We start from the raw sequence: 26,139 nt of genomic DNA, 5'->3' as shown, positions 1-26,139 counted from the left end.
TAGGTTTTGATAAGGGTTTTTTAAGAAATTGCTTAGGATTTTATTAGAATTTGGTTTAAGATTTTATTAGAATTTTATTTAGAATATAGGATCTAATTAGGATTGATTTAGGATTTATAATTTCTTTAGGATTTTTTTAGGATTTCATAAGGATTTCTTTAGTATTCTTGTGAATTCTTTTTAGATTTCTTTGAATTTGTTTTAGAATTCCTTTATTCTTTCTTTATGATTTTTTAAGAATTTCTTTAGGATTTCTTTGTATCTTTTTTATAATTTATTTGAAAATTTAAATAGGCTTGAATAATATTTAATTATGTTTTTTAAGTTTTAATTGTCATTTATATATGATTCTATTAGAGTTTTTAGGACTTGTTGTTGCGAATTTCTATTACCTTCCACAGTCAAGTGCCCAATGCATTCTCAAGTAAGACTTCACATAATACAAAAATGTGACTTCTCTTAAAGATTGGAATATTGTTTGTGCTACCTTTTTTTTAATTGCTTTCTCGAAATCTGGTTGTAAACACTTCTAAAAATGAATTTAGATCATATAGGAATTGTGGATAATTTTCTATCAATAATACAAAACAAGAGAGAATATTTCTAGATAAGAGTGCTCTTGTAAATCCAATATGAATAAATCCTTAAGGACATTGAGAAAGATGTAACCTCAATTAAATCATAACTTGTTGTAAAAATCCTTGAAATTTTGATTTTATTCCATCAAACTTCGTTAGCATACAAATCTTTGCTTCTTTTATACTTATAGTATTAAGGCTTTTTAGACTCATTAGTAACATTGATGTACTTACTTTTATCAATTGCACAACTTTTTAATATAGATATTAGACCTCATTGTTGCTTTCTTCCATAAATATAGAAATAATACTATCATAGTTGATAGTAGAAATATGTGAAAATTTTACTCTAAGAGTATTGAGAAGTGTCACGGACATACATATGTAAGCCAATAATTACATGTATAAATAGGTAGAAGTAAATAAAAGTAGGTAAAAGTAAGTTAATTCTATAACATTTGATATGAAAGCTTCCTAGAAGCTTCATAGATGGTACTTTTACTTTATAAGTGTCTTTAATTGACTTTTTGGATTAGAAACGTAGTCAATAAGTTGGCCATGTGCCACACATGTTGTTAGCTTGAAGACCAAGCTAACTATGTGGTCCACACATAGAAAAACTTGCCTTGTAAGTCAAGGCATGTGTCCTACAAAGTCAACACATATTGGAGGTCCTATAGAACGTTGCCATGTAGCTCTTACTTAGATAGTATATATAAAGACAAGAGTGAAGCCTTCTTCACTCTTGTCAACTCCTTTCTTGCTTCTAGTCTAGTTTCAAGGGTCTCTAGTTTTCTTGTCTTTTGGCAATAGCCATTCCAATTTCTCTTTCAATATACATACTTTTTTATTTATATTTTGTTACTTTTCTTTGAGTGAAGGCTCACTTGTCTGAATTGCCTTTTCATCGAATTCTTGTCCTTGACAGATTCATAAGAATACACCTACAATATCAGAGTTTTATCTAATCTTGATTAAGAGTGGATTACCCTTTTTTCTTGATAACACATAAGCATATTAGAAGTTGTGGATTACCCTCTTCTAAACTGATATTATCGTTAGTATTTTCTTTGTTCTCAAGTCCTCTCTTCTATTTGTCTTGAGCAATATTAGACATCTTCTCTTTTTTAAGTATTATCATGACAGAACTTATTAAGCTCTGACGGTGGGAGCCAATTTCGGATCTAAGACGGAAGATTGAAGAAATTCAGAATTAAGGTTAAGAAATGAGAGGGGGAGAGGAGAAGTTTTTAAAGGGTTTTGAAGGATCAGAGAGCGAGCTTTATGCTTCGGAAAGGAGAAAAAAAACAGAGAATTGGGTTTTTTTTCTTCATAGGGTTTTGAAAAGAGTGAGGCAATCGTTGCTGAAGTCAGTATTGTAATGGTCAATCGGGATTTTTAATGAAGTGGGTTTGATTACTCTTGACTGTTTTGTGAAATCAAGTTACGTCTGTGATTGAAGAATTAAAAGGGTGTCTATAGGATTGAGTATGCGGAGTGAATGAAATTTATTGGGTTAATCTAACAAGACAGTCAGTGGATACAAGATCGTGAGTATAAAGCGGTATCGGAGATTAGTAGATTAGATTATTTGGGGTTCTCTGTAACGTCTAGAGACCTACCGGCTGGGACAAAAAGGACTTTGGCGAGTAGTCGAAGGGCATCTGTATAGATTTACAGTATATTCTTGCAGTTGTTTATATTCCAACAGTCAAAAACCGATAGACTACTTGAATATTAGCAAATCTCCATACTACCTTCTACAGCCAGATGCCCAGCGCGTTCTCGAGTAGGAAAGCACGTAATACGACAAAAGTGGTGAACCCGACGTGAAAGCTTGATATGGAAGGTATTGGATTTCGTTTGGTTTTATTTTTATTTTATGGAAAACAAAAATAAAAATTTTGAAGGATCTTTGGGAGGAGTTTATGGTGGGGGTTCTTTTAGAGGAAAAGGTATGCACATGGATCCGTCTTTTGCTAGTATGTTTCAAGCCTTCTCATTATCAATGCAGCAACAGCAAAGCAATGATCGAAAGGAAGCTTTGGCAACCAAAGCATTCCAAGCAGTGGTCAATAAAATTGATCAATTTGATGGAAGGAATATTTCAAGGTATTTAAGATGTTATGTTCGTGAAATGGAATTAAATCGGGTTTCTGAGAAGAAAATGGTTGAATTATTTGGACTTGCCACAATACCAGAGATAAGTGACCATATTACATCGATTATGGATCGTTATGGGAATTCATGGGAGGTTTTTTCACATGCATTGAAAGAAGAATATTTCTTGAAAGATGTTGATCGCGTTACTAAGAAGCTGTTTCTGGAATGGATTGAATGGCCCAATAAGAATTTGCAAGCAACAGAGCTACTAAGGGAATTTGAGAGGCAGTACTCTCAATTATCGAATGTAGAAAAATTGACATTGGAGCCGAACAAAGTTGATCTATTTCTTCAAGCTACTGATGGAGAATTGCAAGGGAAATTAGAACTCCTTCTTGAAGACAAAGAAGAAGATGAAGGATTGACAACAAAGTGGAAGAATGTTGAAGATGCGATGGGGTTGCTTACAAAAAAAGAAAGGAGGAAGGATAGGAGCAATATTCCGAAAACAGAACAAGCACCCAAAGCTCCAGTACGTACAACACCACCAACAATGCCTACAATTCAATCTTCAACATCCTTATCAAAGAAAGCAGATATGGGGATGGAAGAAATTATACGAGGAATGCGAGATCTTCAAATCAAATTAGCAAGACTTGAAGAGAATACTTCTACAAACAATTCGAAGAATGTTTCAAAACAAGGATACGTACAAAGATGCATTTGGTGTGATGATGCTTCACACACTAGAAAAGATTGCAATGAATTTAATAATATAATACAGCAAGAAATTATTTGTTGGAAAGATGGGAAGATAGCATTAAAAGATAGGGAGGATCTTCTTCAAACCAATTTTGACAAGGGAGGAATGAGAGCATTGGTTCAAGATTATTTAAAAGAGCATGAAACAGCAGCACGAGAAAGTACAAGTTATGGTGCTAGAGTAGATGATGACCTTGGTGGAAGTACAGAAACTAGTGAGTTTTGGGCTTCTACCATTTCTACAATGCAAGAAGGAAAATTACCTCGAGAAGCGTTATTGAGGACTGCAGCTACAATATGAGGTAGAACAGGTTAGGAGGATCCTGTTGAGTCTCTTTTAGTTCATGCATATATTGCTAAAAGCCAACATGAAGCTTTGATGGAAGAAAAGAGACGAGGAAATTTTGGTGATACTAGAGAAGGAAATTCTTCTAAGAGGCAAACTCGACGAGACAAGGCTAAGATAGTACCTCCTAACCATGAACGGAATCGAGATAGGTTGAAGGAGAAACCATTGCCAAAGATTGTTGAAGGATTTAAGGATTTTGGGGAGGTACCACTGTAAAGCGAGATTATGGAGGTACAAAAGAGGAGGTACTCTCGCGAGATGAAGGTGCCTTTGATGCGAGTTTTATTGGTATATTGGAGAATGGAAATATTATGTATAAGAAAGTTGATGATTTTAAAAGAAAAGAAAGAAAAAGATTATATAATATTGAAAGAGAATTATGCAAGTTAGGTACATTGCAAGATGATGAGAGGATTTTAGATGTTTATGAAGAAAACGGACTGGAAGATTCATTGGAATTGATTACATCTATTGGATTAGGGGATAATAATAAGATTGTTGAGATTCATTGAAGAGAGGTTTATACCATACTTGAATCTTTTCAAGCACCAGAAGTCACTGTAGAGATGAGATATAAAACGGCAGATAAGAAGGTAAAGCCTGTTGCCAGACCATTGCCAGAAGATTCTAAAGAACAAATGGGAGAAGCATCAAAAGAAGCAAGTTTAAGAGATCCAATGAGTATTGGAAATCAGTTTACTAAAGAGACTTTTGAAGAATTGAAGATTGGTTCTGATGGTTCTTTATTGTCGGAGGAAATTACTTGCTTCAAAAAGATGTTGGCTAAACAAGGTAGATCGTTTGCTTTCGAATCTCATGAAATTGGGTGTGTGGATCCAAATATTATAATACCTATAGTTATCTTCACTGTACCGCATGTACCTTGGAATCTAAGATTGATTCCAATACCGAAGGCACATTTATCTAAATTGATGGAACTATTAAAAGAAAAGATAAAGATGAAAATATTGGAACCCTCATTTGCGCCGTATTCTAGTCCATGGTTTACGGTACCTAAGAAGAATGGGTCACTACGGTTTATTCAAGATATTCAACCGGTGAATGCAGTAACTGTCAGGAATACAAGAATTGGACTTATTGTGGATGAATTTGCTGAGACGTTTGCTGGAAGGGCGATCTATTCAATGGGTGACTTATATTCAGGTTATGATCAATTTCAACTTGCCGAAAGAAGTAGAGATATGACAACAATGAGGACACCACTTCGATTGGTTAGAATGTGCACTCTTCCTCAAGGCGCGACCAACTCAATTACGCATATGATGAATGGGATGAATAAGGTATTGAGAGATTTTATTCCGAAAAAGACTATGCCTTTTCTGGATGATGTTCCTATAAAAGGGTGCAGAGAAGGAGACAAGGATGAAACTTTAGATACGAGGAGGTGTCGCAAATATGTTGTTGATCATATACAAGATTGTGAAAAGATTTTAACTCGGCTTGGAGAAGTTCATCTTACATTATCGGGTATGAAGTCCGTATTTGGAGTACGAGAGGTTGTGATTGTTGGACATTTATGTGGATCTTACGGAAGAAAACCAGATCCGACTAAAGTTGATGCAATTGGAAGGATGAAAGAGGATTGTGATTCTTTAACAGAGGTTCGCAAGTTTTTAGGTACGTGTGTATTTTATCGAATCTGGATCCCTCATTTTGCTCACATAGCAGATCCATTATATGAACTATTACGCAAGGGCTACCGATTTAAATGGGAAGAAAGGCATATTCAGGCAATGCAAAGATTGAAGAAATTATTGATGTCACCTCCAATATTGAGGAAGGTTGATTATAAGTGCAATAGACCAGTGATTCTTACTGTGGACGCTAGTCCAATTGCCTTTGGATGGGTTGTGGGTCAACACGATTCCAGTGGGAATAGATTTGCAATTTGATTTGGAGCTAAAGTTTTAAGTATTCGTCAGCGTGCATATTCGCAAGTCAAAAGAGAACTTTGGGGAGTTGTTTTGGCTATGAAAGCTGAAAAAGACTATTTGATTGGAGCAGTAGTAGTAATTGAAACAGATTGCTTGCCATTGCTTCGAATGATTATTAACTGTTCAACGCCAAATATTGCAATGTTGAGATGGATTGCTTATATTAAGTCACTAAATCCGGAATTTAAGCATGTTACTGGGAAGGACAATTTAGTAGCAGACATGCTATCTCGAGCAAGATACGAGAGGGAGGACGAAATGGTTGAAGACATTGATGATGTCGGATTGAAATTCTATTCAATATCAAATCTCAACAGAGAAGACAAGCTATTTCTTGAAGAATCTTATGAAGGAGAATTATTGGATATTGGTCATTACTTGAATACCTTGACTAAGCAGGGAAATTGGTCTACAAAAAAATTGAAACAAATAAGAAAAAAAGCATATGGATTTTTACTTCAAGATGGATTCTTATGGAAGAGATCGAAGAAAGGAATTGGGATGCCACAACGAGTGATAGGCAAAAAGGAAGAAAAACTAAAATTATTAAAGGAGTTTCATGATAGTTTATGGGCAGGGCATAGAGGAATCTGGGCTACTTTTGCTAAGCTCAAGGAACGATATTGGTGGAAGAATATGTATCGAGATGTGCTCTCATTTGTAGAGTCATGTGAAATCTGTCAATCGTATTCTAATATCCGACATCGAGATGGTCTTCATCCTACGTATCCTCTGGCTATTTATTTTAAATGGGTTGTCAATTTGGTTATTATGCCACTTGGGTTATGACAGATGAGATATTTGATTTTAGCTCGTGAAGATTTATCAAATCAAGTAGAAGGAAGAGCATTGAAGACAAAATCTACAGAGGGGATTTGTAGGTTGTTGCTGGAAGATGTCATTTGCCGCTACGGATGCATAGGGAAAATCACTGCAGATCGTGGAGAATTAAATGCACAAGAAGATCGTAAGTTCTATGAAAGATGTGGAGTTAAACTATCACTGACTACTACTTATAATCCGGAAGGGAATGTAAAAAGCGAACCCGGTCACCCACCGATTGTGAAAGCATTAGTTAAAGCTTGTAATGGGAAAGTTAAAGAGTGGCCACGGCTTTTGTCATTTACATTATGGGCTGATCGAACAACACATAGTTCGGTGACAGGATATATACCAGTAGAACTTATGACAGGTCAAAAACCAATTATGCCGATTGAAGAAAGGGTACTTACTTGGAGTATGCTACCATGGGAAGATGGATTGACAAGAGAAGAACTTCTGGCTATTAGGATTTGAAAATTGGAGCAAAGAACGGAAGATGTGCAGATAGCATTGGAAAGGTTAAAAAGAGCAAGGTTACAAAACAAGGCGCGATTCGATAAGCAACATCGATTGAGACCAAAAGCAATCAAAGAAGGTGACTGGGTACTTGTTTATGACAATAGTCTGGATAATCAACATAGTACTTTGCGGAAATTTTCAAAACGTTGGTTTGGACCATATGTAGTAACAACTGTTCATGATAATGCGACTTACTCATTACGGGAGTTAGATGGTACAAAATTGAAAATACCAATTGCAAGGAAGCGAGTAAAAATATTTAAACGAAGATACGCAAGGATGAATATGGAAGTCCTTAATGAAGGTATAGAGATTCCGCAGTAAGAAGATGAAAGTGATTTGGATAATGAAGGTGACGAAGACGAACTGGACAAAGACGTAGAGAATATATTCTAAATCAAACAGCAATTGGATAAATTGGTGCATACCGGAGGATGGACAAGTTCAGAGGGGATGGATGTTGTGTTGTAACACGAGTATACTGTGAAAATATAAAAAAAGAGGACTTTTATTAGTGTTTAGTTACCTCGAATATTGGGAGCAACGACCAATTCCAGTGTAAATACTGAGAGGCCAGGGTCAGTCACCCCGTTACAATCAGCCGGGGCATACTGAAATACTCCGTTCGATTCTAATAATTGGAGTCAGCAAAAAAGGGAAAGGACCAATTCAACGACGGGTGAGTATAGTTAGAAGAGCCAATTGGATCCAATTTCAAGACATCCAATCCAGGTCCTCTTACCCAATATGAGACCTGAATTGGTTGGGTAACCCGATGAAGTCTAATTACGAGAAAATCCAGGTCTTACTACGGGCCTCAGCCAATCTGACGCGAAGGACCAATTTGATCCAATTACAGGAACATCCGGGACTTACTACTGGACTCTTACCCAATATGAGACCTGAATTGGTCGGGCGACTCAATGTGGTCCCGATTACGGGGCTCTGATTCTGTTTCAGGCTATTCCATCCTTTGTGCCGTTCCAGGAACGTCCTTTCGATAAAAGGATTTCTTAAAGGTAAAAATGGAGGAGAAAGCTCTGACGGTGAGAGCCAGTTTCGGATCTAAGCTCTGATGGTGGGAGCCAATTTCGGATCTAAGCTCTGACGGTGGGAGCCAATTTCGGATCTAAGACGGAAGATTGAAGAAATTCAGAATTAAGGTTAAGAAATGAGAGGGAGAGAGGGGAAGTTTTTAAGGGGTTTTGAAGGATCGGAGAGCGAGCTTAATGCTTCGGGAAAGGAAAAAAAGATAGAGAATTGGGTTTTTTTTCTTCATAGGGTTTTGGAAAGAGTGAGGCAATCGTTGCTAAAGTCAGTGATGTAATGGTGAATCGGGATTTTTAATGAAGTGGGTTTGATTACTCTTGACTGTTTTGTGAAATCGAGTTATGTCTGTGATTGAAGAATTAAAAGTGTGTCTATAGGATTGAGTATGCGGAGTGAATGAAATTTATTGGGTTAATCTAACAAGACAGTCAGTAGATACAAGATCGTGAGTATAAAGCGGTATCAAAGATTAGTAGATTGGGTTGTTCGAGGTTCTCTGTAACGTCTAGAGACCTACCGGTTGGGACAAAAAGGACTTCGGCGAGCAGTCAAAGGGCATCCGTATAGATTTACGGTGTATTCTTGCAGTTGTTTATATTCCAATAGTCAAAAACCGATAGACTATTTGAATATTAGCGAATCTCCATACTACCTTCTACAGTCAGACGCCCGACGCGTTCTCGAGCAGGAAAGCACGTAATACGATAACGTTGTATGCTTCACAATTTTGACAACTTGTAACTGATATCAAGTGGGATGACGTTACACTTATTAGCCAATTTCTCTACAAATTACAATATGAGGTAAAAAAATTAATGCTTAACTTACCTGATCCTCAAACATTGAGTCAAGCAATTAACTTTGTTGTGAGTGCAACAATCACCTTTTTGAATTACAATCTAAGAACCGTATAAGTAGACCTCAACGTTATTATAATTCAATAGCAACACCAACATCTCTTCAACACATACATTCGGAAGTAGAGGATATGCAAATTGATGCAGTACGTTTCAAATCTCTTATTGAGTAAGAAAAGAGCCGTCGTCGTCAAGAAGGATTGTGCTTATATTGTAGAGAATCTAAGCACACTGCTCAACATTGTCCAAAGAAGCAAAGCAACCATAAAATGAAGAGTATGGCGATCAAAGAAGATAGCATGTCGAAAAATGAATTTGTTCAGTTACAATAGGGACCGTGTGGCAAGAACCTTGTACAACGTCTAGTGAAGGTCCTATCCTCTCCTCAAAACCTTCTCCATGTTTTACAATAAATGTTATTCTAGGACCTAAATATCTCAAAGCCTCTGTCTTGCTAGATTCAAGAGCCTCAACATGTTTCTTAGATAAAAAATTTGCTAAAAGACATAACATATTTTTAATAAAGAAAACTAAACCTATTCATGTAGAAGTCATAGATGGTCGTCCCTTGTCTTCAGGAGATGTTATTCATGAAACCTTTCTTATAGAAATAGCAACTAATGATCATAGTAGATTTCTAATATTTAATATCATTAGATCTCCTTCTAATCTAGTCATTTTAGGTTTATTATGGCTAAAAAAAATATAATCCTAAAATAGATTGGACTTCTCGTAGTCTTGACTTTTCTGAAAGTATAACTAAGAGTGTAGTTAATCAAGTAGAAAGTCATAAGTCTAGTATAATTAAACCTATATTTGTAGGTGCAAGTGTTTTTTGCATGCTACAAAAGAAGGATCATCTTGTGTCATTTATGCCACACCTGTTTCTACTGGTGGAAAGACTTCAAGTAGCATTCCAAGTCAATATCAAGATTTTTAAGATGTATTTGAAAAAATAATGCAGATACTCTTCCAGAACACCGTTCTTATGACTGCTCAATTGACCTTCAAGAAAGAGCACAACCACCATTTGGACCAATTTACAATTTATCTCAAAATGAGTTGACTGAATTCAAGGAGTATATTGAAGAAAATCTAGCCAAGAATTTCATATGCCATTCCAAATCTCCAACACAAGCTCCAATTTTATTTGTGAAGAAAAAAGATGGATCATTGCGGATGTGTATTGATTATCGAGGACTCAATAAAATCACTATCAAAAACAGATACCCGCTACCTTTGATATCTGGACTTCTTGATCAGTTGAATCAAACTAAGATCTATACAAAAATAGATCCACACAGAGCATATAATTTGGTACGCATCAAAGAAGGAGATGAATGGAAGACTACGTTTCGAACAAGGTATGGACATTTTGAATACAACGTCATGCCTTTTGGACTTACAAATGCACCAACAACATTCCAACATTTAATGAATAATGTCTTTCGGGAGTTTTTAGATGATTTTGTTGTTTGTTTCCTAGACGACATCTTAATCTATTCTTAGAACTCATAAGAACATGAACTTCATGTTCACCAAATATTACAAAAATTAAGAGATGTGGGATTCTATACAAAGATAGAAAAGTGTGTATTTCACACTTCTGAAGTTGACTTCTTAGGATACATCATTTCAAATGATGGACTTACGATGGATCCTAATAAAGTTCAAACTATTATGGATTGGAAGATCCCAAAAACAGTAAGTGATGTCCAATGTTTTTTAGGATTTGCCAACTACTATCGGATCTTCATCAAAGACTTCTCTCAAGTTGCAGCTCCACTTACACGTTTGACTTGCAAAGACAAACTTAAATGGAATCAAGAAGCAGAAGTAGCATTTGAAGCTTTGAAGACAGCCTTTGTTTTTGCACCAATCTTATATCACATCAATTTTTCTAAGCCATTTTTTATGGAAATAGACACATGAGACTTTGCTTTGGATGCCGTATTGTCACAAATGGGAATAGATGATAAATTTCATCCAATAACTTTTTATTCCAAAAAATTTTAAGTAGCCAAAATCAACTACGAGATCCAAGGTAAAGAACTTCTTGCAATCGTGGATTTGTTTCAAGAATGGCGCCATTATCCAGAAGGTGCTTCTAGCCCAATCATAGTGTATAAAAATCACAAGAATCTTGAATATTTTATGTTAGCACATGTTTTGAATCATCGCCAAGCCCATTGTAGTATGTCTTTGTCAAGATTCGAATTTAAGATCACTTATCGACCAAGAAAATAATAAGATTTGTCAGATGCACTCTCTAGACGATCTTACCTTGCACCAAAGAAAAGACATGTTGCTTTTCATCAACAATGAATAATTCTCTTGAAGCTAGAGCATCTTCATCTTTGAGTAAGGAAATCAACACTAACTATTGATTCAACTTTTATTAAGCAAGTTTAGCCAAGTATGTCTTCTGATCCTCTTATTTGTGATATTAAAGAAAATCCTTCAAAGTCTCATAATACTTCTAAGTTTGAATTTAAGAAGAATCTATTATATTATGAGGGACGCCTACATATTCCAGAAGGTGAAGCTTGATTACGTGTTTTTTAAAGCTCGTCATGACTTTCCAGCAGTAGGACATTTTGGGTACAATAAAACTTTGGAACTGATATCCAAGGACTTTTGGTGGCCACAAATGTGGAAAGCAGTCAAAGATTTTGTACAATCTTGTGATGTTTGTTCAAGATCAAAAACTCCTCGTCATCGACCTTTTGGACTTCTTCAGCCATTATCCATTCCAAAACAACCATGGTCTTCTATTTCTATGGATTTCATCATAGATCTTTCAATTTCAGGTTCTTATGACTCCATATTCATGATAGTAGATCGTTTTACCAAGATGGCACATTTTGTACCATGTACAAAATCTATCATAGGTGAAGAAATAGCTAAGCTCTTTTTTGACAATATCTATCGCTATCATGGATTACCCAACGATATTATATTAGATAGGAGAACTCAATTTGTATGAAGATTTTAGCGGACTCTTTTTAAGATTCGAAAAGTAGATATAAAATTATCTTCGACATTCCATCCTCAAACTGATAGACAAACGGAGCATGTTAATCAAGTTTTAGAGCAATATTTAAGATGTACCATCAACTACCAACAAGATGATTGGATAACTCTTTTACCATTGGCACAGTTTGCTTATAATAATACAGTACATTCTTCTACAAAACAAACACCTTTCTTTGCTAATTATGGTTATCATCTACGACTTGATACTTTTGATTTTTTAAAAGTTGACAATCTTGCTGCGAAAGGTTTGGAAATTCATTTGTCAGAGCTACATGCAATGATAAAGGCGTAGTTAAAAGAAGCTCAAAAACAACAAAAGGTCAATGCGGATGTCTATCGAAAGGAACAACCACCATTCCACATGGGTGATAAGGTATGGTTACTTCATCACAATATCAAGACCACTCATCCTTGTGACAAGTTGTGACACTATCAATGGCTTGGACCATTTTCTATTTTTGCACAAATCAATCCAATTGCATATCGTTTACATCTATCAGAGTCAATAAAAATCCATCAAGTATTCCACGTGTCTCTTCTTGAACTATACAAGACAGTGGATATACTAAGAAGAAGATAAGCTCCACCTCCTCCTATAGAAGTGGAAAATAATAAAGAGTTTGAAGTAGAAGAAGTCTTAGATTCAAGGCGGCACCAAAATAAATTGGAATATCTTATCCATTGGCATGAATATGATTTTAGTGAATGCACATGGGAGCTAGTAAAAAATCTTACAAATGCAGTAAAAGTGGTGGAGGCTTTTTATCGATGACATCCATCAAAATCAAGATGAAAACCTTCTTTACAAAAGAAATAAGATCTAGGTAAGGTAACATTCTACTTTCAATCCTTGTTTATAGCTTCTTTGTAGGTGTGATGCTCAAGAGATGAATAACCAACAACCAACGGATTCAACTCAAGAGCCTTCGTTTGCTGACCTACCGGACGAGACATTATGATTGTCACAACCTTCAAGACGATGCAATCAAGATGAAGATCTTCAAGAATGACATGTTCTTCCTCAAATAGATGGCAAAATATAACACGTTTGGTATCACGACCTTGGAAGGGACTCCCGATGTTTGGTGATTTTAGTAGAGGTAGGAACAACTCTTGATGGTGTTTCAAATGTTTTATTTGAAGGAAGTTATGAAGGCCTCAACAATGATCAAATAATTGGGTGGTCTTCCCGCCTTAATATGGGATACTACTAATGGTTGAGAGGCCCTATCAATCATCTTCGAAGAGAATAAAGATCAAAGTATGTGGCGAATACAATTTGTCGCATCATAGATTTCCTCAACATATGATGACCGCTCCTCGTGGAACTCGTCCCTAAAGGGAGGGAGGGGGGTAATGTCATGGACATATACATGTAAGCCAATAATTACATGTATAAATAGGTAGAAGTAAGTAAAAGTAGATAAAAGTAAGTTAATTCTATAGTATTTGGTATGAAAGCTTTCTAGAAGCTTCATAGACACTGCTTTGACTTTATAGGTGTCTTTAATTGACTTTTTGGATTAGAAACGTGGTCAACAAGTTGGCCATGTGCCACATATGTTATTAGCTTGAAGACCAAGCTAACTATGTGGCCTACACATAGAAAAACTTGCCTTGTAAGTCAAGGCATGTGTTCTACAAAGTCAACACATATTGGAGGTCCTATAGAATGTCGCCACGTAGCCCCTAGTTAGATAATATATATAGAGACAAGAGTAAAGCCTTCTTCACTCTTGTCAACTCTTTTCTTACTTCCAGTCTAGTTTCAAGGGTCTCTAATTTTCTTGGCTTTTGGCAATAACCATTCCAGTTTCTTTCTTAATATACATATGAAATTATTTCTATTTTGTCATCTTTCTTTGAGAGAAGTCTCACTTGTTTATTTGTTTTTATCATGTTCTTATTCTTGACATGAAGCTCATGAAAATCTATAATAGTTGCAAATCTATTCATACTTCCATTAAGTGTAGAATTCATAGTTTTTTTTTTTTCTGTATCTACAATAGAAAATTTCAACATATTCATAAATTAAATTAAAAAAAGATAATTTACAACCTCTAATATTAAATAAAAATTTCTATAAAAATATAGTCTATTTTTTTTTAAAAAATTAATATTAAAAAATAAAAAATATTAATTTCAATGTGGAGGATCTATAATCTTTAAAGTATAATAATAAAAAGTAGAATAATTCATTCACTTTAAAATAAAAAATAGAATAAATTATAATTCTTTTTAAATTGTTAAAGATATGAATTATAAAAATAAAAATAAAAAAATCTAAAAATAAAAAAATCTAAAAATAAAAATATATTCTTATATCATCAAAAAAAATAATAATCAATTAAAAAGTGGCCATAGAATTAAAACTATAATAAAAAATTTAAATAAAATATATTAAAAAGTCTTTAATCAAGATAGAATTGAAATTCTACTTATCTAAATAAACATACTGGTTAATATGGCTATGCATGATATCTATATCATTGATAATTTTTATATAAGATAATTTTTAAAGATGATATAAGTAACAAAGAAATTAAATAGGAATACATCTTTGTTAAAATTAATTTTAAATAGACATTCAAGCTTCATAAAATTATGAATTAAATTAATAAATTTATTTATTTTAACTATATTTAATTTTAAATTTTATTTTAGCTTAATATAATAATAATTTATATAATAATATTATTTAAAATAGTATATAATATAATTTCTATTGATATGATTTATGAATATATTAAAGATATATTATTATCTTTATTTAGATATTAGATAAAAAATTTATTATTATTATTATTATTATTATTATTATTATATTTATATTTTTTTATTATACATAGATTCATTCTAAAAATGCATATATAATTATATATATACATATATATATATATATATATATATATATATATATATTTAAAGTATATAAATGATTCAATTTATTTTAAAAAAATAATGTAGAATATAAAAATTGCTAGATTTTTTTAATTCTAACTTAAACAAACAAAAGAGTCAATATTTTGAGTGATTATTTTAATTTCACAAAAATAAATTAAATATTTTATGAACGAAAATCATATTTAGGTCAATAACAAATAAAAAGGAATAAAGGAATAAAAAGAAAAAAATGAAATTAATCTGGTTTAAATATCTAAATAAGTATTTGATAAAAATCACGTATTTGAATTAATTGGTATTCTATTTATTTTATTATATAGAAATAATTTATACAAAATATTCAAGAATATATTTTTTACAGTATCCAAATATTTGGTTATTTGTTTTTATTACACATCACCTCAAATTTTATTAAATCTTCCCTGTTATCTTCTACAAAATTTGACACTTTGGATAAAAAGATCTTTAAGAGCTATTTAGAAATTCAACATCCAAATGAAGTATAATCTGTAAATACCATTATTTATAAGAATCTTTGGCCATTCGGCATAAAATGTTTTGAAGTACCATACAAGCATCCAAAAAAGTCCAGTTACATTTTCTCACTTTTTCTTGGTCTTTTTCCAAATATTTAATTAGATTGTGAATAGAATTTTGCACAAGGTGGGTCAACTGGGCTTCGTGAAAATTGATTGCTTTCAACAGAGCAATCTATCCCGATTGCGAAGACACTGAACCTTTGCTAAAAAATTAGATCAAATGTTGTAAGCAAGGAGAAAAAAATTAGTAGAGATTGACGTGAGGAGTTTGTGGAGGTTTCAATTATTCTAGCCTTGTAAGATAGACTGTCACTGCAGGTGCATGATACTCTCCGAGGAGAGGATACACCATCCTCATTCCTAAAACTCGGTTCTGACGTAGAAACACTTATTTAGATACCCACAGATGAGTTAAGTGGCCTAAACATTACAGCAGAGGGGAAATATGTGTTAATTCACAGATGCATTTTCGCAGCTCATTGTTCGGGTTTACAGAAGTTTGCAGGGATAGAACGGAACGGGAAACCGGAGTTGGAACTGAAACTAAACACTATAATTGATAAAGGAATTTCGTGAAACCGCTCTGAGAAAGTTCAATTTATTGAGCGATCTGCATGAAACCATACAGGTGAGAAGGAACTGCAACAGTGCTTCATCTGCAAGCAATTTCGTCACACAAAGTAGGAGTTGTTGGACGCATGTGATATTATAAATGTGATGTATCATTCATGATATTAACCTTCAAGTCCTCTGGGTCTTGATGCCTGTGGATCAACAACCTGGTCTTCCTCTCTGCCACCAAACATGCCAACAATTTCATTTGTGAAATCTCTCCTAAATGATTTGTTGGATAATGCTGTGTATACAGCTTCCGCTTTTCTGAAATCTCACTGCTCACCTGACAAAGCAAATTGAACATCCTGGTATGAACGAAGATCGCACCTCAGTGACATGATTTTATTTTATGCAGTTTGAATCCATTGAAAGTAGCTAAAGTTGAGTTTGTGTCAGCTATATTGCCAGCTTCATTCAGAACGAATCGACCATGGTAAGCTTGATCTGGATGTACAAATCCATCGACATTTATCTTCGAAATTGCACGTTGATTTAACCCCATTTCCTGATGAACTTGCTGTTGCACCAAAATCCTTCCTCCAACGCCTGCCAGTAGCAAGCGCTCACACCGTTGCAGTTGCAAGGAGGATCTCGAGTGGTGAACCCCTTGAACACATCGATGGTGGTGGAAGGCTTGCCTGGCGAGTCGAAAGTGCAAGTCCACACATCATTCCCAAAGACGCTCTGGGTGAAAGTCCACGAAAAACTGTTGAAGGGCATCTCGGAGAGATGACCGAAGTCTTTGCCATCCTTGGAACGGCAATGAAAGTCCAGCCTCTGACCACGAGTCACCAATTCGTTTTCGATAGTCACCTTCACCCCTTCAACAACTCTTGTCCCTGATGTCATAAGTATTTGCACCAGCACTACTATCAAAATGCAGCTGGAGCACGTCTTAGAAGCCATGGAGGATGCCTTACTGCCGTTCATAATCCTCCTGAATGACATCATACAACAACCACATTTAGATTACTGTGTCCACGATGAAATTCGAAGTTGGTCCAAAGAAAATGAAGGGATTGGAGCTGAGTAATAAGCACTTTTCCTAGCGAAGCAAACTATGCATAATTCTAAGCTAAGTGGCACAAAAAGCACAAGACAAGAAGACAACGAACAGCCCATTTCTACCAAGGACTTGCAGTGACTCTCGAAGTGTGCAGATGATAGTGATTAAGTAGCAGTGTGAGCACTAGATTTAGAAAATTTTCTTTTAACAGCCGGAGTACAAGAGCTCCCTTTCCATCAAGTCGTTTTCTATCGTTACTAACTGATCATGAGAAATATTGATTGCAGATAACTCGGTGATCATTTTTGCGCTACTTTGCACGTGATCATATTCTCTGATACAGTAACCTCAACAAGTGAACCAAGCATGTATTAAATTCCCCGTAATTAATCTAGATAGGTTCCGAAACCTAAAAGACAATAAATTTACATTCACTAAAGTTTGAAAATTCTTCCCAAGGGCGCCTTTCTTCTGTCAGAAACACGCAACCAGCCTGAGCCGAGTCGTGAATGATGTGAAAGCAGTATGAGTCGATGAGATCTTCAGATCCAATGCTGAGTCCGTTTTTTTATTTGCAAGGTCCAGTGTGAATTTAATTCTGAGTTTATCCTTAAAACGTCTAGAAAGCTCTATCAAGTCTTTCTGGAAAAGTAAAGTTTTTACTAAGATTTTGATTTGACCGATCTCAATGACGCTTTTTCCAATGCTTCAAAAGAAAGCTACTTCTCTCCTGAATAAAAAGCACTAATTCAAGTGTCAATGCTTTGTGATATATACTGTTGCAAATATATGCTTTTATTTGATTTGGGGAATTACTGAAGTATGATCAGGCCACTCAAATCATCTGAAGGATTACTTACTTTTGAATATTTCAAACTTACACTGGTGCCCAATGTGAGACATATCTTCCTGCACTATTTTTGGAAACTTGTCCACAGTAACATAAAAGGATCCAGACAGTAAGGCTGCGTTTTCTTGTTAGATCATAACAAATTAGATCCTAACAACTTGGGCATCCCAAATCATCACAAATCAACATTACTGTGTCGAGTAGCCTGTCAAGTCAGACGTTGAATTCAGATCCTTTTCAATGAGCATGTACAGAGCATACAGTGGAGGTCAAGTTGGAGCAAGTTACTCATTCGGTGCGGAGGTAATAGAATTGGATATTCTTCACAGTGTGATCGAAGTCACAGATTTTATCTGAACGGAACATCGTGCATTTCCGTGTCAATGTAGTTCTCATGTCTCGCAACTCTGGCGGTTTTGATGACTTATGCCAAATGACGGTGTGTGGGACTTTACAGTGATCTGATTTAAGCCTTTGAAAACAATGCTTGCCTGTGGGTGTGACTTGTATGGTTTCTAGTTGCGGTTGCAGACCTTGCTAATATCATAACTGATCCAAGAGCATCTTAACTGCAACTTGTCTAACACATTAAGGTCTGAGCACAGAAGTAAATATTTATCAAGATTCTATCTATTGGGTACCCGTCATTCTCTAAAAAATATCTCACTTCGCCAAAGAGGAATGAGTTTCCAGGAATAGGGAAGGTCTAGCATGATTCTTTGGAATAAAACAAGATGACGCCACTGTAATTAGACGCTGGGATCCACTCTTCATTATTCTGCAGTACTGCTCGGAACGAATCCAGTAATTCATTGATTTCTGTAATTTGGATGTTGATAAATGGCGGGACAATGATGTGTTGAATGCGTCTCGTAAGCTTTTAAAAAGAAAGTCAAGCTGTGCCTTTCAAGATTTTACCGTCCATCTCAGATCCACTGTCACACTTCTCATTGAAAGACGCTGGAACTACATCTTCACCACTAGATTAGCAGCGCTTCAACCTTAGCGAACAAGCTTGAAGACCAGTTTGATAGTTCGAAGTACAGAACACAAAAACGTCAGCATTGTTCGCCGATCTATAAAGTGAAGTTGCTAGAGAACTAAAAGTGATCCTGATCGTTCCAGGCAGATATGTTCCAATTTCTAGGCACCCAACAAATGATCATGAAGAAAAACATGTGTACAGGAACAAAATGAATGCCCCAATAGTAGGTTTGAGATCAGGTGATCATTTGTGCTGTTCTCACAAGCATAAAGCTTACCTGTCATATCCAACGAAAGTCCTTTATAAAAGGATGAAGAAATGAGAGTCGGGACAAGGACATTTACTGAACGTAGTGCTTGGGACAGACTCTGGCAACACGCAAGGACTGGATATACTGATAAGGGCAATGACTTTGCCGGAGCCTTGAGTCCACGTTTAGATGCCAGCAAAGATACCCATTGTCAGTCAATCAAAGAAAAGTAATTTCGAAAATTATTCCTGGAACAAAGCCCATCACGACAATGAATTACCTTGCGCTCGGTTGGGGTCATAGTTTGTCAATGCCATGTATTAGGTGGCAGACGACATGGTGAGGGCCTTGTTGTAAAGCTTCTGCAGAAATCCAGACTGCAAAAATCAAACAAGATGGACGCGGAAAAAAACGTAAATAAAAAATAAATGAAAATAAAAAATGATCATTCGCAAGATACTGGTTGTGCTGTTCTATTTCACATGAATGAGTAAGGGCCCAGGTAAGAATCTCATAAGATGGAGTAAGAATGCGGTCCCTGCAGATTATCAATATCTTGGAGCTCGAAACTAGGTGCATTCTCAAAATCATCACAAAGGTAGAGCAAAGATCACTGAAACTTAAGTTCAATGTCACAGGACCAAGTACGTAAATGAATCAAGCCTTGATAATATGATACCTCTGCAGAGGGAGTAAACGTGTCTCACCTCCCAAGAGAAGCTCCCATCGATGCTGGACACCATCCATGTTCCAACTACATTCAGATTGTTTTAACCCTGGAAACGTCGGCAGAGTAGAATGTTGGACACAACTACCCTGCACACTTTTATTCAAAAGAAAATTAGCATGCAGGTCCTCATTTAGAAATAAACATTTGCGACGAAACAGGGCTAAAAGTGCTAAGTCAAGCGTTTACGAACTGAATTTGATTTCCAACGCGTACTTTGTACGAATGTATATAATACAACTGTTCCAAGTGACAAAATAGTCACAAACAGATTCCGTACTATAGCTGGTGACTCCACAACTAAGAATACCCCGCGAATTTTCTTAATCACGAAGCAGCATTCTCTGTGCTGTACCAACAACAAGAATCTACTATCATACAAGGACTAAACTATAATGTTCCCTCACGCCAGAACTGTTCCCAAGGCAAGCTGAGCTACTCTACACATGTACATTGTGCAAATACTTATTCTTCTGGTCAGTGAGATGACCAGCTCATCGAATAATCGATGACAGATTCTGATCTCTTAGTTTACACGACGATAACTATCCACAAATGCAACGCTACTTTAAGGTGGCTGGTTGTAGGAACAAAAACGAGCGGCTTCTAGTTGACTTAAAATCATACAATGCCTGAATGGGGAGCGAACCCTTGCATTCCCATACTTGAATTCGACCTTGAGTGCAACGTCCGTGATTCACTACAAGAACCTTCGAAAGAGAGACACGAATAGCCCCTCAACCCCTTCACATCTACTACCACATCGTCAAGGAATGTCGTGAAATTTCTGTCTTCCTTGACATCAAGGCATCTGCTTCCCTCCTTCACAACCCGCTCACAACACCCAGGGAGTTGGTTGTCTCTCCGGCTACCACATTCTGTACTCCGCGAGATTTCAGCACAGCTTCGTAACCGAAGTTGCAGTCCGTCGTGGTCAATCAAAGATGAAGATGAATCATGGCTCTTGGGTGAAGCAGCTAGTGCCAATGAGGCAGAAGATTTCTGAAAGTTAGGTGAATTGGTGAAGGCTTCTTTTGGCTTCGTGAATCCCTTGTCAAAGTTTTCAGTGAAAGCAATGTCAGACATACTTGGGTTCTGAACTATCACCAACATTGGCCTATGTGTGCTTGCATTTTCCGAGATTGAGGTGGGCTGCAAAATGCAATAAGAATTGTCAGACAATTCTAAAATGATAACCATTTCATAGCCATCATATCCTAATCGTGATCATCCTTAACATCCCTGACCAAAATTCAACAAATAAAATTAAAATGAGTGAGCATCCCTGTCGAGTAGAATACGGAAAAGTAACGAACCACTCCAATGTGCCACTCTTTGTGATCCAAATTGTTGAACTGCTTTTCATTAATCTCCTGCGAAAGTACGACAATGATTTCAGACTATTGTGCACTTTCCACTACACTTGAAGGGTTCAAATATGTTCATGAAATCAAAATAGTTTCAAATCTACGATAAAGTAGGACTACGAGTGCTTTACCACACTGTAAATGGGTGGCAAGATCCGTTGACCAGAGAGATGAATAGTTGGAGCGACTGAGAAGTATAGAGTTGGCTCTTTTGATCTACAGGTCCATCTGCAGACAGAGGTTTACAAAGGGAAAACGAACGTGAATATAACTTTTGCATCTGTTGATATCATTCAATGAATTAGAGGAAAGAGAACAACACAAAATGAACAGGCAGGAAAGGCGGAAAAATTCTAGTTCATACAGAGTATCATTGAAACGTTAAGTTGAGCATCTGGCATACTTAGTGCTAGTGTAAACTGCAGTACGAATCTCTCTGCACAACAATGGCTATTCGATCAAATAGTACCGATCAGAAAACCATATATCATTGAGGTGGGTACTAACCCAATGTACAAGAATATGGCAATCTCCGCACACTCTCGAGCAAGCAATCGCATCCAATACTCATTAACCATGCCATCCGCCCGTGCATGCATCTGCCCACGACAAGGTACATAAGCATCAAAGTCTCTATTCATTAATCGGTTATTATGTCGGCTGAACTCGCCCTCTACTATAGTGTCCATTTTAGCTCAGTGTTTAACATGATGAAAGCTTTATAAATCGAGCTCCTCACATCACTTCAGTTGTACGACTCTTTTCCAGTGCTGTTAATTACAGTTACAGATGTTACTGATTCTAGCTCTTCATACGTCATTCAGCTGAAAATTAAGAGCATCAAAGAATGTAAATTAAGCTTACCAAAATTTCAACAACAAACAACATCAGAATTCCACGCTGAAACCTCCTGCAACAGAAATAGAGGTAAGACAGATTGTACAGCCTGACAATCGAATTGTAAATCATAACTTCAGAAAAAAATGACGTGATAAATGTTCTCTGATAATGCATATTCGTCTATCGTTTCATTACTTACTTAAATATAATGTATTTAGTGTAAACAGCAGTGTGCATCATATGAACGCCTTCGACTTGGATCTGCTGTAGCTGCTCCCTGAGCACTGAAAGATTGCGCGCAATGTGTACCATTATGATGTAAAGGAGAAATCCATAAATTAACACCACCAAAACCTATAAAAGCACAGGACATAGTGGTCAACATTTCACCCTACTGCAGTTAGTCACATGAACCCAAGCGAATTGCAAAGCTACTGCGCGACTTTGCACCCTGGAAAAGCGTTTCGTCTTGGTTTACGTCTTCTCATTGCTGAGTAGGACAAACGTCAGGCTCACTGCTACTGCATCCACAGTAATATTTGTATTTTCAATCAAACAAAAAGCTCCAAGCTATGCAATAACATTGCATTCTACATGAAATCTAACCGAATTGCTCACAGAAATTGGATATTCCATAATTCCGCTAATCGCCATGAATTCAACATGATTGTCAAGATTGTGGTCCTCTTTTAAAACTATTTCTATTCAATTCCCAATGAACAATTGAAGATTCATAAACGACTTCAATTGGGGGAAATGGCTCACAGCGAACTGAGGAACAGCAGCCTTGTAACCGATAAGGGTCAAGTACAACAGCGAAGCCAGGCCGGCAATGCTGCGGCGTTCTGACACAGAGAGATTTTCGTGCATAATACAGTAGCCATGGGCAATCAAAAGGAAGGCAATTAAGCAAGCAGTCTCGAAGAAGATCCTTGATACGAAAACTCCAAATGCTACCCAGAATGAGCAGAAGCTTAAAGTGAGGCACGAATACCTACAGAAGATCACACAATTCCGGTAAGTACATGGATCATTGAACAACTATTGATCCAGGATCCGCCCGAATACCACGTGACCAAGAGACCTAGAACCAAAATCACTTTCACTTCTGCTCATTGACAAATCTCTACAGATTTTTAATGGAGTGAAAATTCAAAGATTAGAGTACACGCCCTAACAACACTTGGAAACTTAATTTCACTTCGTCCACACCAATTCAGGCATTCTAATAAGTGAGTAGGTGACTTTCCGATACAAATCAGAGTACAAATACATTGCTTTAAGGCATTCCAAAGTTGATGAAATCTGAAGCATGTAGCACTGAAGTTGGTGACCAAGGAATTTACCAAAATATGAAGGAAAGGCCGAGGACTAGTGACTTGAGCACTGGAACAACCGTTAACAGCCATTGCAAATTACTAATCTGCAATTCCAACAGTTCAGAATCTTGTCAGAAACTGCTTCAAACCTGGACAGCAAAATAGAATATCAAGTACTCGCAGCACCTAATCCCTTCGGAGTGATTTAGTATGTTCACAATAATTCGTAACGAGTAAACGAAGTCAACTGCAAGACAGCCTTGAACTGCACGTAGTCTAAGCATACCGTGTACAAATACCTTCGTTGTTACAATTTCTACCAATCTCCGAATAATTTTGTTTTATTACATATGAGCCGACGCTTTAAAAAAACAATATGATGAAAATTATATCAGCTTAGAAATTCGGCGTGTAGTCAGTGCAAATACCTGCCATTGCCGCTTGGTCCAAGTGTTAAAAGTCCACGCCAACACTAATACCATCCACACAATCAAAAGGCCAAAGAAGACGTAAGGCAATGGCCTGTACGAATCCTTCCACTCGCTGACATTTGTAATCGCGGGCTTCTGCACATAATCAATGGCGACGTCCATCGCTTACGAACTCTGATCGCTAAGCCACAAACCTCACCTCCCCAGCAGTGCAATAAGAAAAAGTTTGATTTTAAATAAATAAATAAAACTAATCTACACCCTCAAAAATGCGAACACGGCCAGTGATCCATGTCGCAAGGTTCCGCTAGACAATCAGAACCTGTGTCCCACACAATGAGATCATGTGAGGCAAAGCGATGCTGAGTTCAATCCCCCACAGAAGAAGCCGTTGTACTTTAACTGCAAAACTGTTCTGAAAGACTGACGATGGAGTTGGAGAGCCCTCACACTAGCTACACGCCACTCTGATGATCTCCGAGACTAGCCTCCGAAGCATTGGATTCCAATATATTCTGTCTTCGTTGACTATCACCTGAACAAACAGTTTCAACTACTTTCAAGACCCCCTCGGGCGTGGAGAAATGAAAAAGCACGAGACTCGTAGAACACCTCTTCTTTGCAAGACCACAAGTTCTGCAAAGGAAAGCACTGCACTCTCAGCAGCAATTTTGTCTACTGCTTCAACCTCAATGAGACAAACAAGCAATCCATGCAACCCGCAAGTCAAGCCGACGCCATCAATCGCGTGTGTCACACACCTACAAACAAGGCTCTCTCGAATTCGGACTTCCGTACCCACCCCACCCCCCTCCCGATTCTCGTACAACGCACTCGCTACCGATCCAGAAAACCGCGACAACAACTACAACAACGACGACAAAATTCACCAAAGGATCCCCGAATCCTTGAATTAATCCCAAACACGCAACCCTCCAAACGCCCCACTCATTACACCCACCTCTCAAAAAAATTCAGAGCACTTCAACGGGAAAAAGAAAACAAAAAGAAAAAAACACACATGAACCCACGGTTGCGGCCACCACTCAGCAGCGCACCATGAACCCAGCCCGCGAGAGGAAGTTGAACAGCAGCAACACAAAACGAGGAATCATAATAGTAAAAAATATTAATGAGATGGGAAACATAAAGTGAGATCCGACATAAAAGCTGCTTAGGGAGGGAGGGAGGAAGGGGGGGCTGTGTCAGGAACACGTTCACGAGGTGGGCGACAGCGGTGGTGGCGCTTTACTACTTCTAATGCTGCATCTGCACCATCATCCTCTTGTGCTGCTGTTGCAGCTCTCCATCCATATCCATACAAATATATCTGGTTTCCTGCCCTGGTACACTGCTGGGTCTATACGAGGAGCATCGATGTGTGGGCCAGTGGGTCTATCCCGACAGAGGCGAGATCCAGCGAAGAGAGCAAGTGAAGTTGACGCACGCTCATCGGCGCGTCGCTCCACCTCCAGCGCAGACTACTCCTGCTGCCACTGCAATGCCGAATGCAAATCGAATGATAATAACTCATGTTACTGTTGCTGTTTCTGCTTCTGCATCAGTGAGTGAGTGAGTGATTGAGTGGGTTTGTTTCGTTTGTGCATTGTTCGATAGACGGAAGCATGACAGATGCATCCATGCCATTCTATTCTATTCCCATTCCATTCCATACCCTCTATCGTTCTCGCGTGTCTGTGTGTGTGTGCCGCACGATGAATGGTGGCGGAACTTCCACCACTGCCGTGTCCAGTGTGGCCGTCCACTGGTCGATGGTTGGGTCGTTCGTTGGTCGCTGCGGGGGGTCAGCGTCGTCGTCAACTGAAGGCACATGGTCGTCCGCGGAGAGAACGACAGAATTTGTCCGCAAGACGACGCTCGTCGTCGTAAGATGACCGGTCTTGTTCTCGCCATCTTTTTACTCTTGTGATTGTGTCAGGATTAAATTATATGTTTGTATGCATATAGACGTAAAGAGAGAAGGATAACTTTTTTTGAATTGCAAGACATTGTGTTTGAATTTAAATTTGAATGAATAAATAATTACATTATGATTTCAATACATGTAAATGTACAATTATAATAATAATAGATGGGATTTTTGGATGTAATTTGAATTGAATTACTACATCATTCCTTTTTCTATAAACTTTTTCACATTTGAATTTGTTGTTTCAAATTCATTGATTTTTGAACTTCAATTTCATGTAGTTAAAAGAAAATAAATCAAATAATGGCTTTTGAAAAGAAGTCATTGATAATTTGATACCATAAC

At 36.9% G+C, this 26,139-nt stretch overlaps 2 protein-coding genes across 8 annotated transcripts; both read right to left on the bottom strand.

The window, feature by feature from the left end:
• Positions 1 to 15,918: 15,918 nt before the first annotated feature.
• Positions 15,919 to 17,365, bottom strand: LOC112289552 (S-protein homolog 2). Of its 2 annotated transcripts, none has more exons than XR_012218649.2 (2): positions 16,417 to 17,298; positions 15,919 to 16,266 (listed from the first exon to the last, which is right to left on the bottom strand). XR_012218649.2 is itself a non-coding variant. In XM_024534816.3 (2 exons), the coding sequence occupies exon 2, from the start codon at positions 17,017 to 17,019 to the stop codon at positions 16,582 to 16,584; it is 438 nt and encodes a 145-aa protein (XP_024390584.1). In that variant the 5' UTR covers positions 17,020 to 17,026; positions 17,218 to 17,365; the 3' UTR covers positions 16,401 to 16,581. The 2 variants fall into 2 exon arrangements, 1 of the variants encoding a protein (XP_024390584.1); XM_024534816.3 differs by lacking the exon at positions 15,919 to 16,266 and having other exon boundaries at positions 16,401 to 17,026; positions 17,218 to 17,365.
• A 2,726-nt stretch (positions 17,366 to 20,091) lies between these two features.
• Positions 20,092 to 25,550, bottom strand: LOC112289162 (uncharacterized). Of its 6 annotated transcripts, XM_090254863.1 has the most exons (11): positions 24,626 to 25,358; positions 24,315 to 24,399; positions 23,862 to 23,999; positions 23,461 to 23,537; positions 22,880 to 23,108; positions 22,314 to 22,468; positions 22,139 to 22,184; positions 21,782 to 21,873; positions 21,406 to 21,502; positions 21,224 to 21,280; positions 20,092 to 21,059 (listed from the first exon to the last, which is right to left on the bottom strand). In XM_090254863.1, the coding sequence occupies exons 3-11, from the start codon at positions 23,913 to 23,915 to the stop codon at positions 20,529 to 20,531; spliced, it is 1,338 nt and encodes a 445-aa protein (XP_090110989.1). In that variant the 5' UTR covers positions 23,916 to 23,999; positions 24,315 to 24,399; positions 24,626 to 25,358; the 3' UTR covers positions 20,092 to 20,528. The 6 variants fall into 6 exon arrangements, with proteins under 6 accessions (XP_090110989.1, XP_024389892.1, XP_090110988.1 ...); XM_024534124.3 differs by lacking the exon at positions 24,315 to 24,399 and having other exon boundaries at positions 25,312 to 25,550; XM_090254862.1 differs by having other exon boundaries at positions 23,862 to 24,399; positions 24,626 to 25,361.
• Between the last annotated feature and the right edge of the window lie 589 nt (positions 25,551 to 26,139).

This window comes from Physcomitrium patens, chromosome 12 (genome assembly GCF_059467195.1).
Source record: "Physcomitrium patens ecotype Gransden chromosome 12, ASM5946719v1, whole genome shotgun sequence".
In the NCBI taxonomy this organism is placed as follows: Eukaryota; Viridiplantae; Streptophyta; class Bryopsida; order Funariales; family Funariaceae; genus Physcomitrium; species Physcomitrium patens.
Note: the sequence above shows the minus strand (reverse complement) of the source record. Positions and strands in the feature narration are given on the sequence as shown.

What these genes read in the sequence shown, in the direction of transcription:
- LOC112289552 (XM_024534816.3), bottom strand. Translation starts at nt 17,019, where the DNA reads ATGAACGGCAGTAAGGCATCCTCCATGGCTTCTAAGACGTGCTCCAGC.
- LOC112289162 (XM_024534124.3), bottom strand. Translation starts at nt 25,398, where the DNA reads ATGAGTTATTATCATTCGATTTGCATTCGGCATTGCAGTGGCAGCAGG. An exon ending in GGCCTTTCCTTCATATTTTG is followed by an intron (nt 23,109 to 23,460) that starts GTAAATTCCTTG and finishes GATCTTCTGTAG; the next exon opens with GTATTCGTGCCTCACTTTAA. An exon ending in ACTAAATACATTATATTTAA is followed by an intron (nt 22,185 to 22,313) that starts GTAAGTAATGAA and finishes TTTCTGTTGCAG; the next exon opens with GAGGTTTCAGCGTGGAATTC.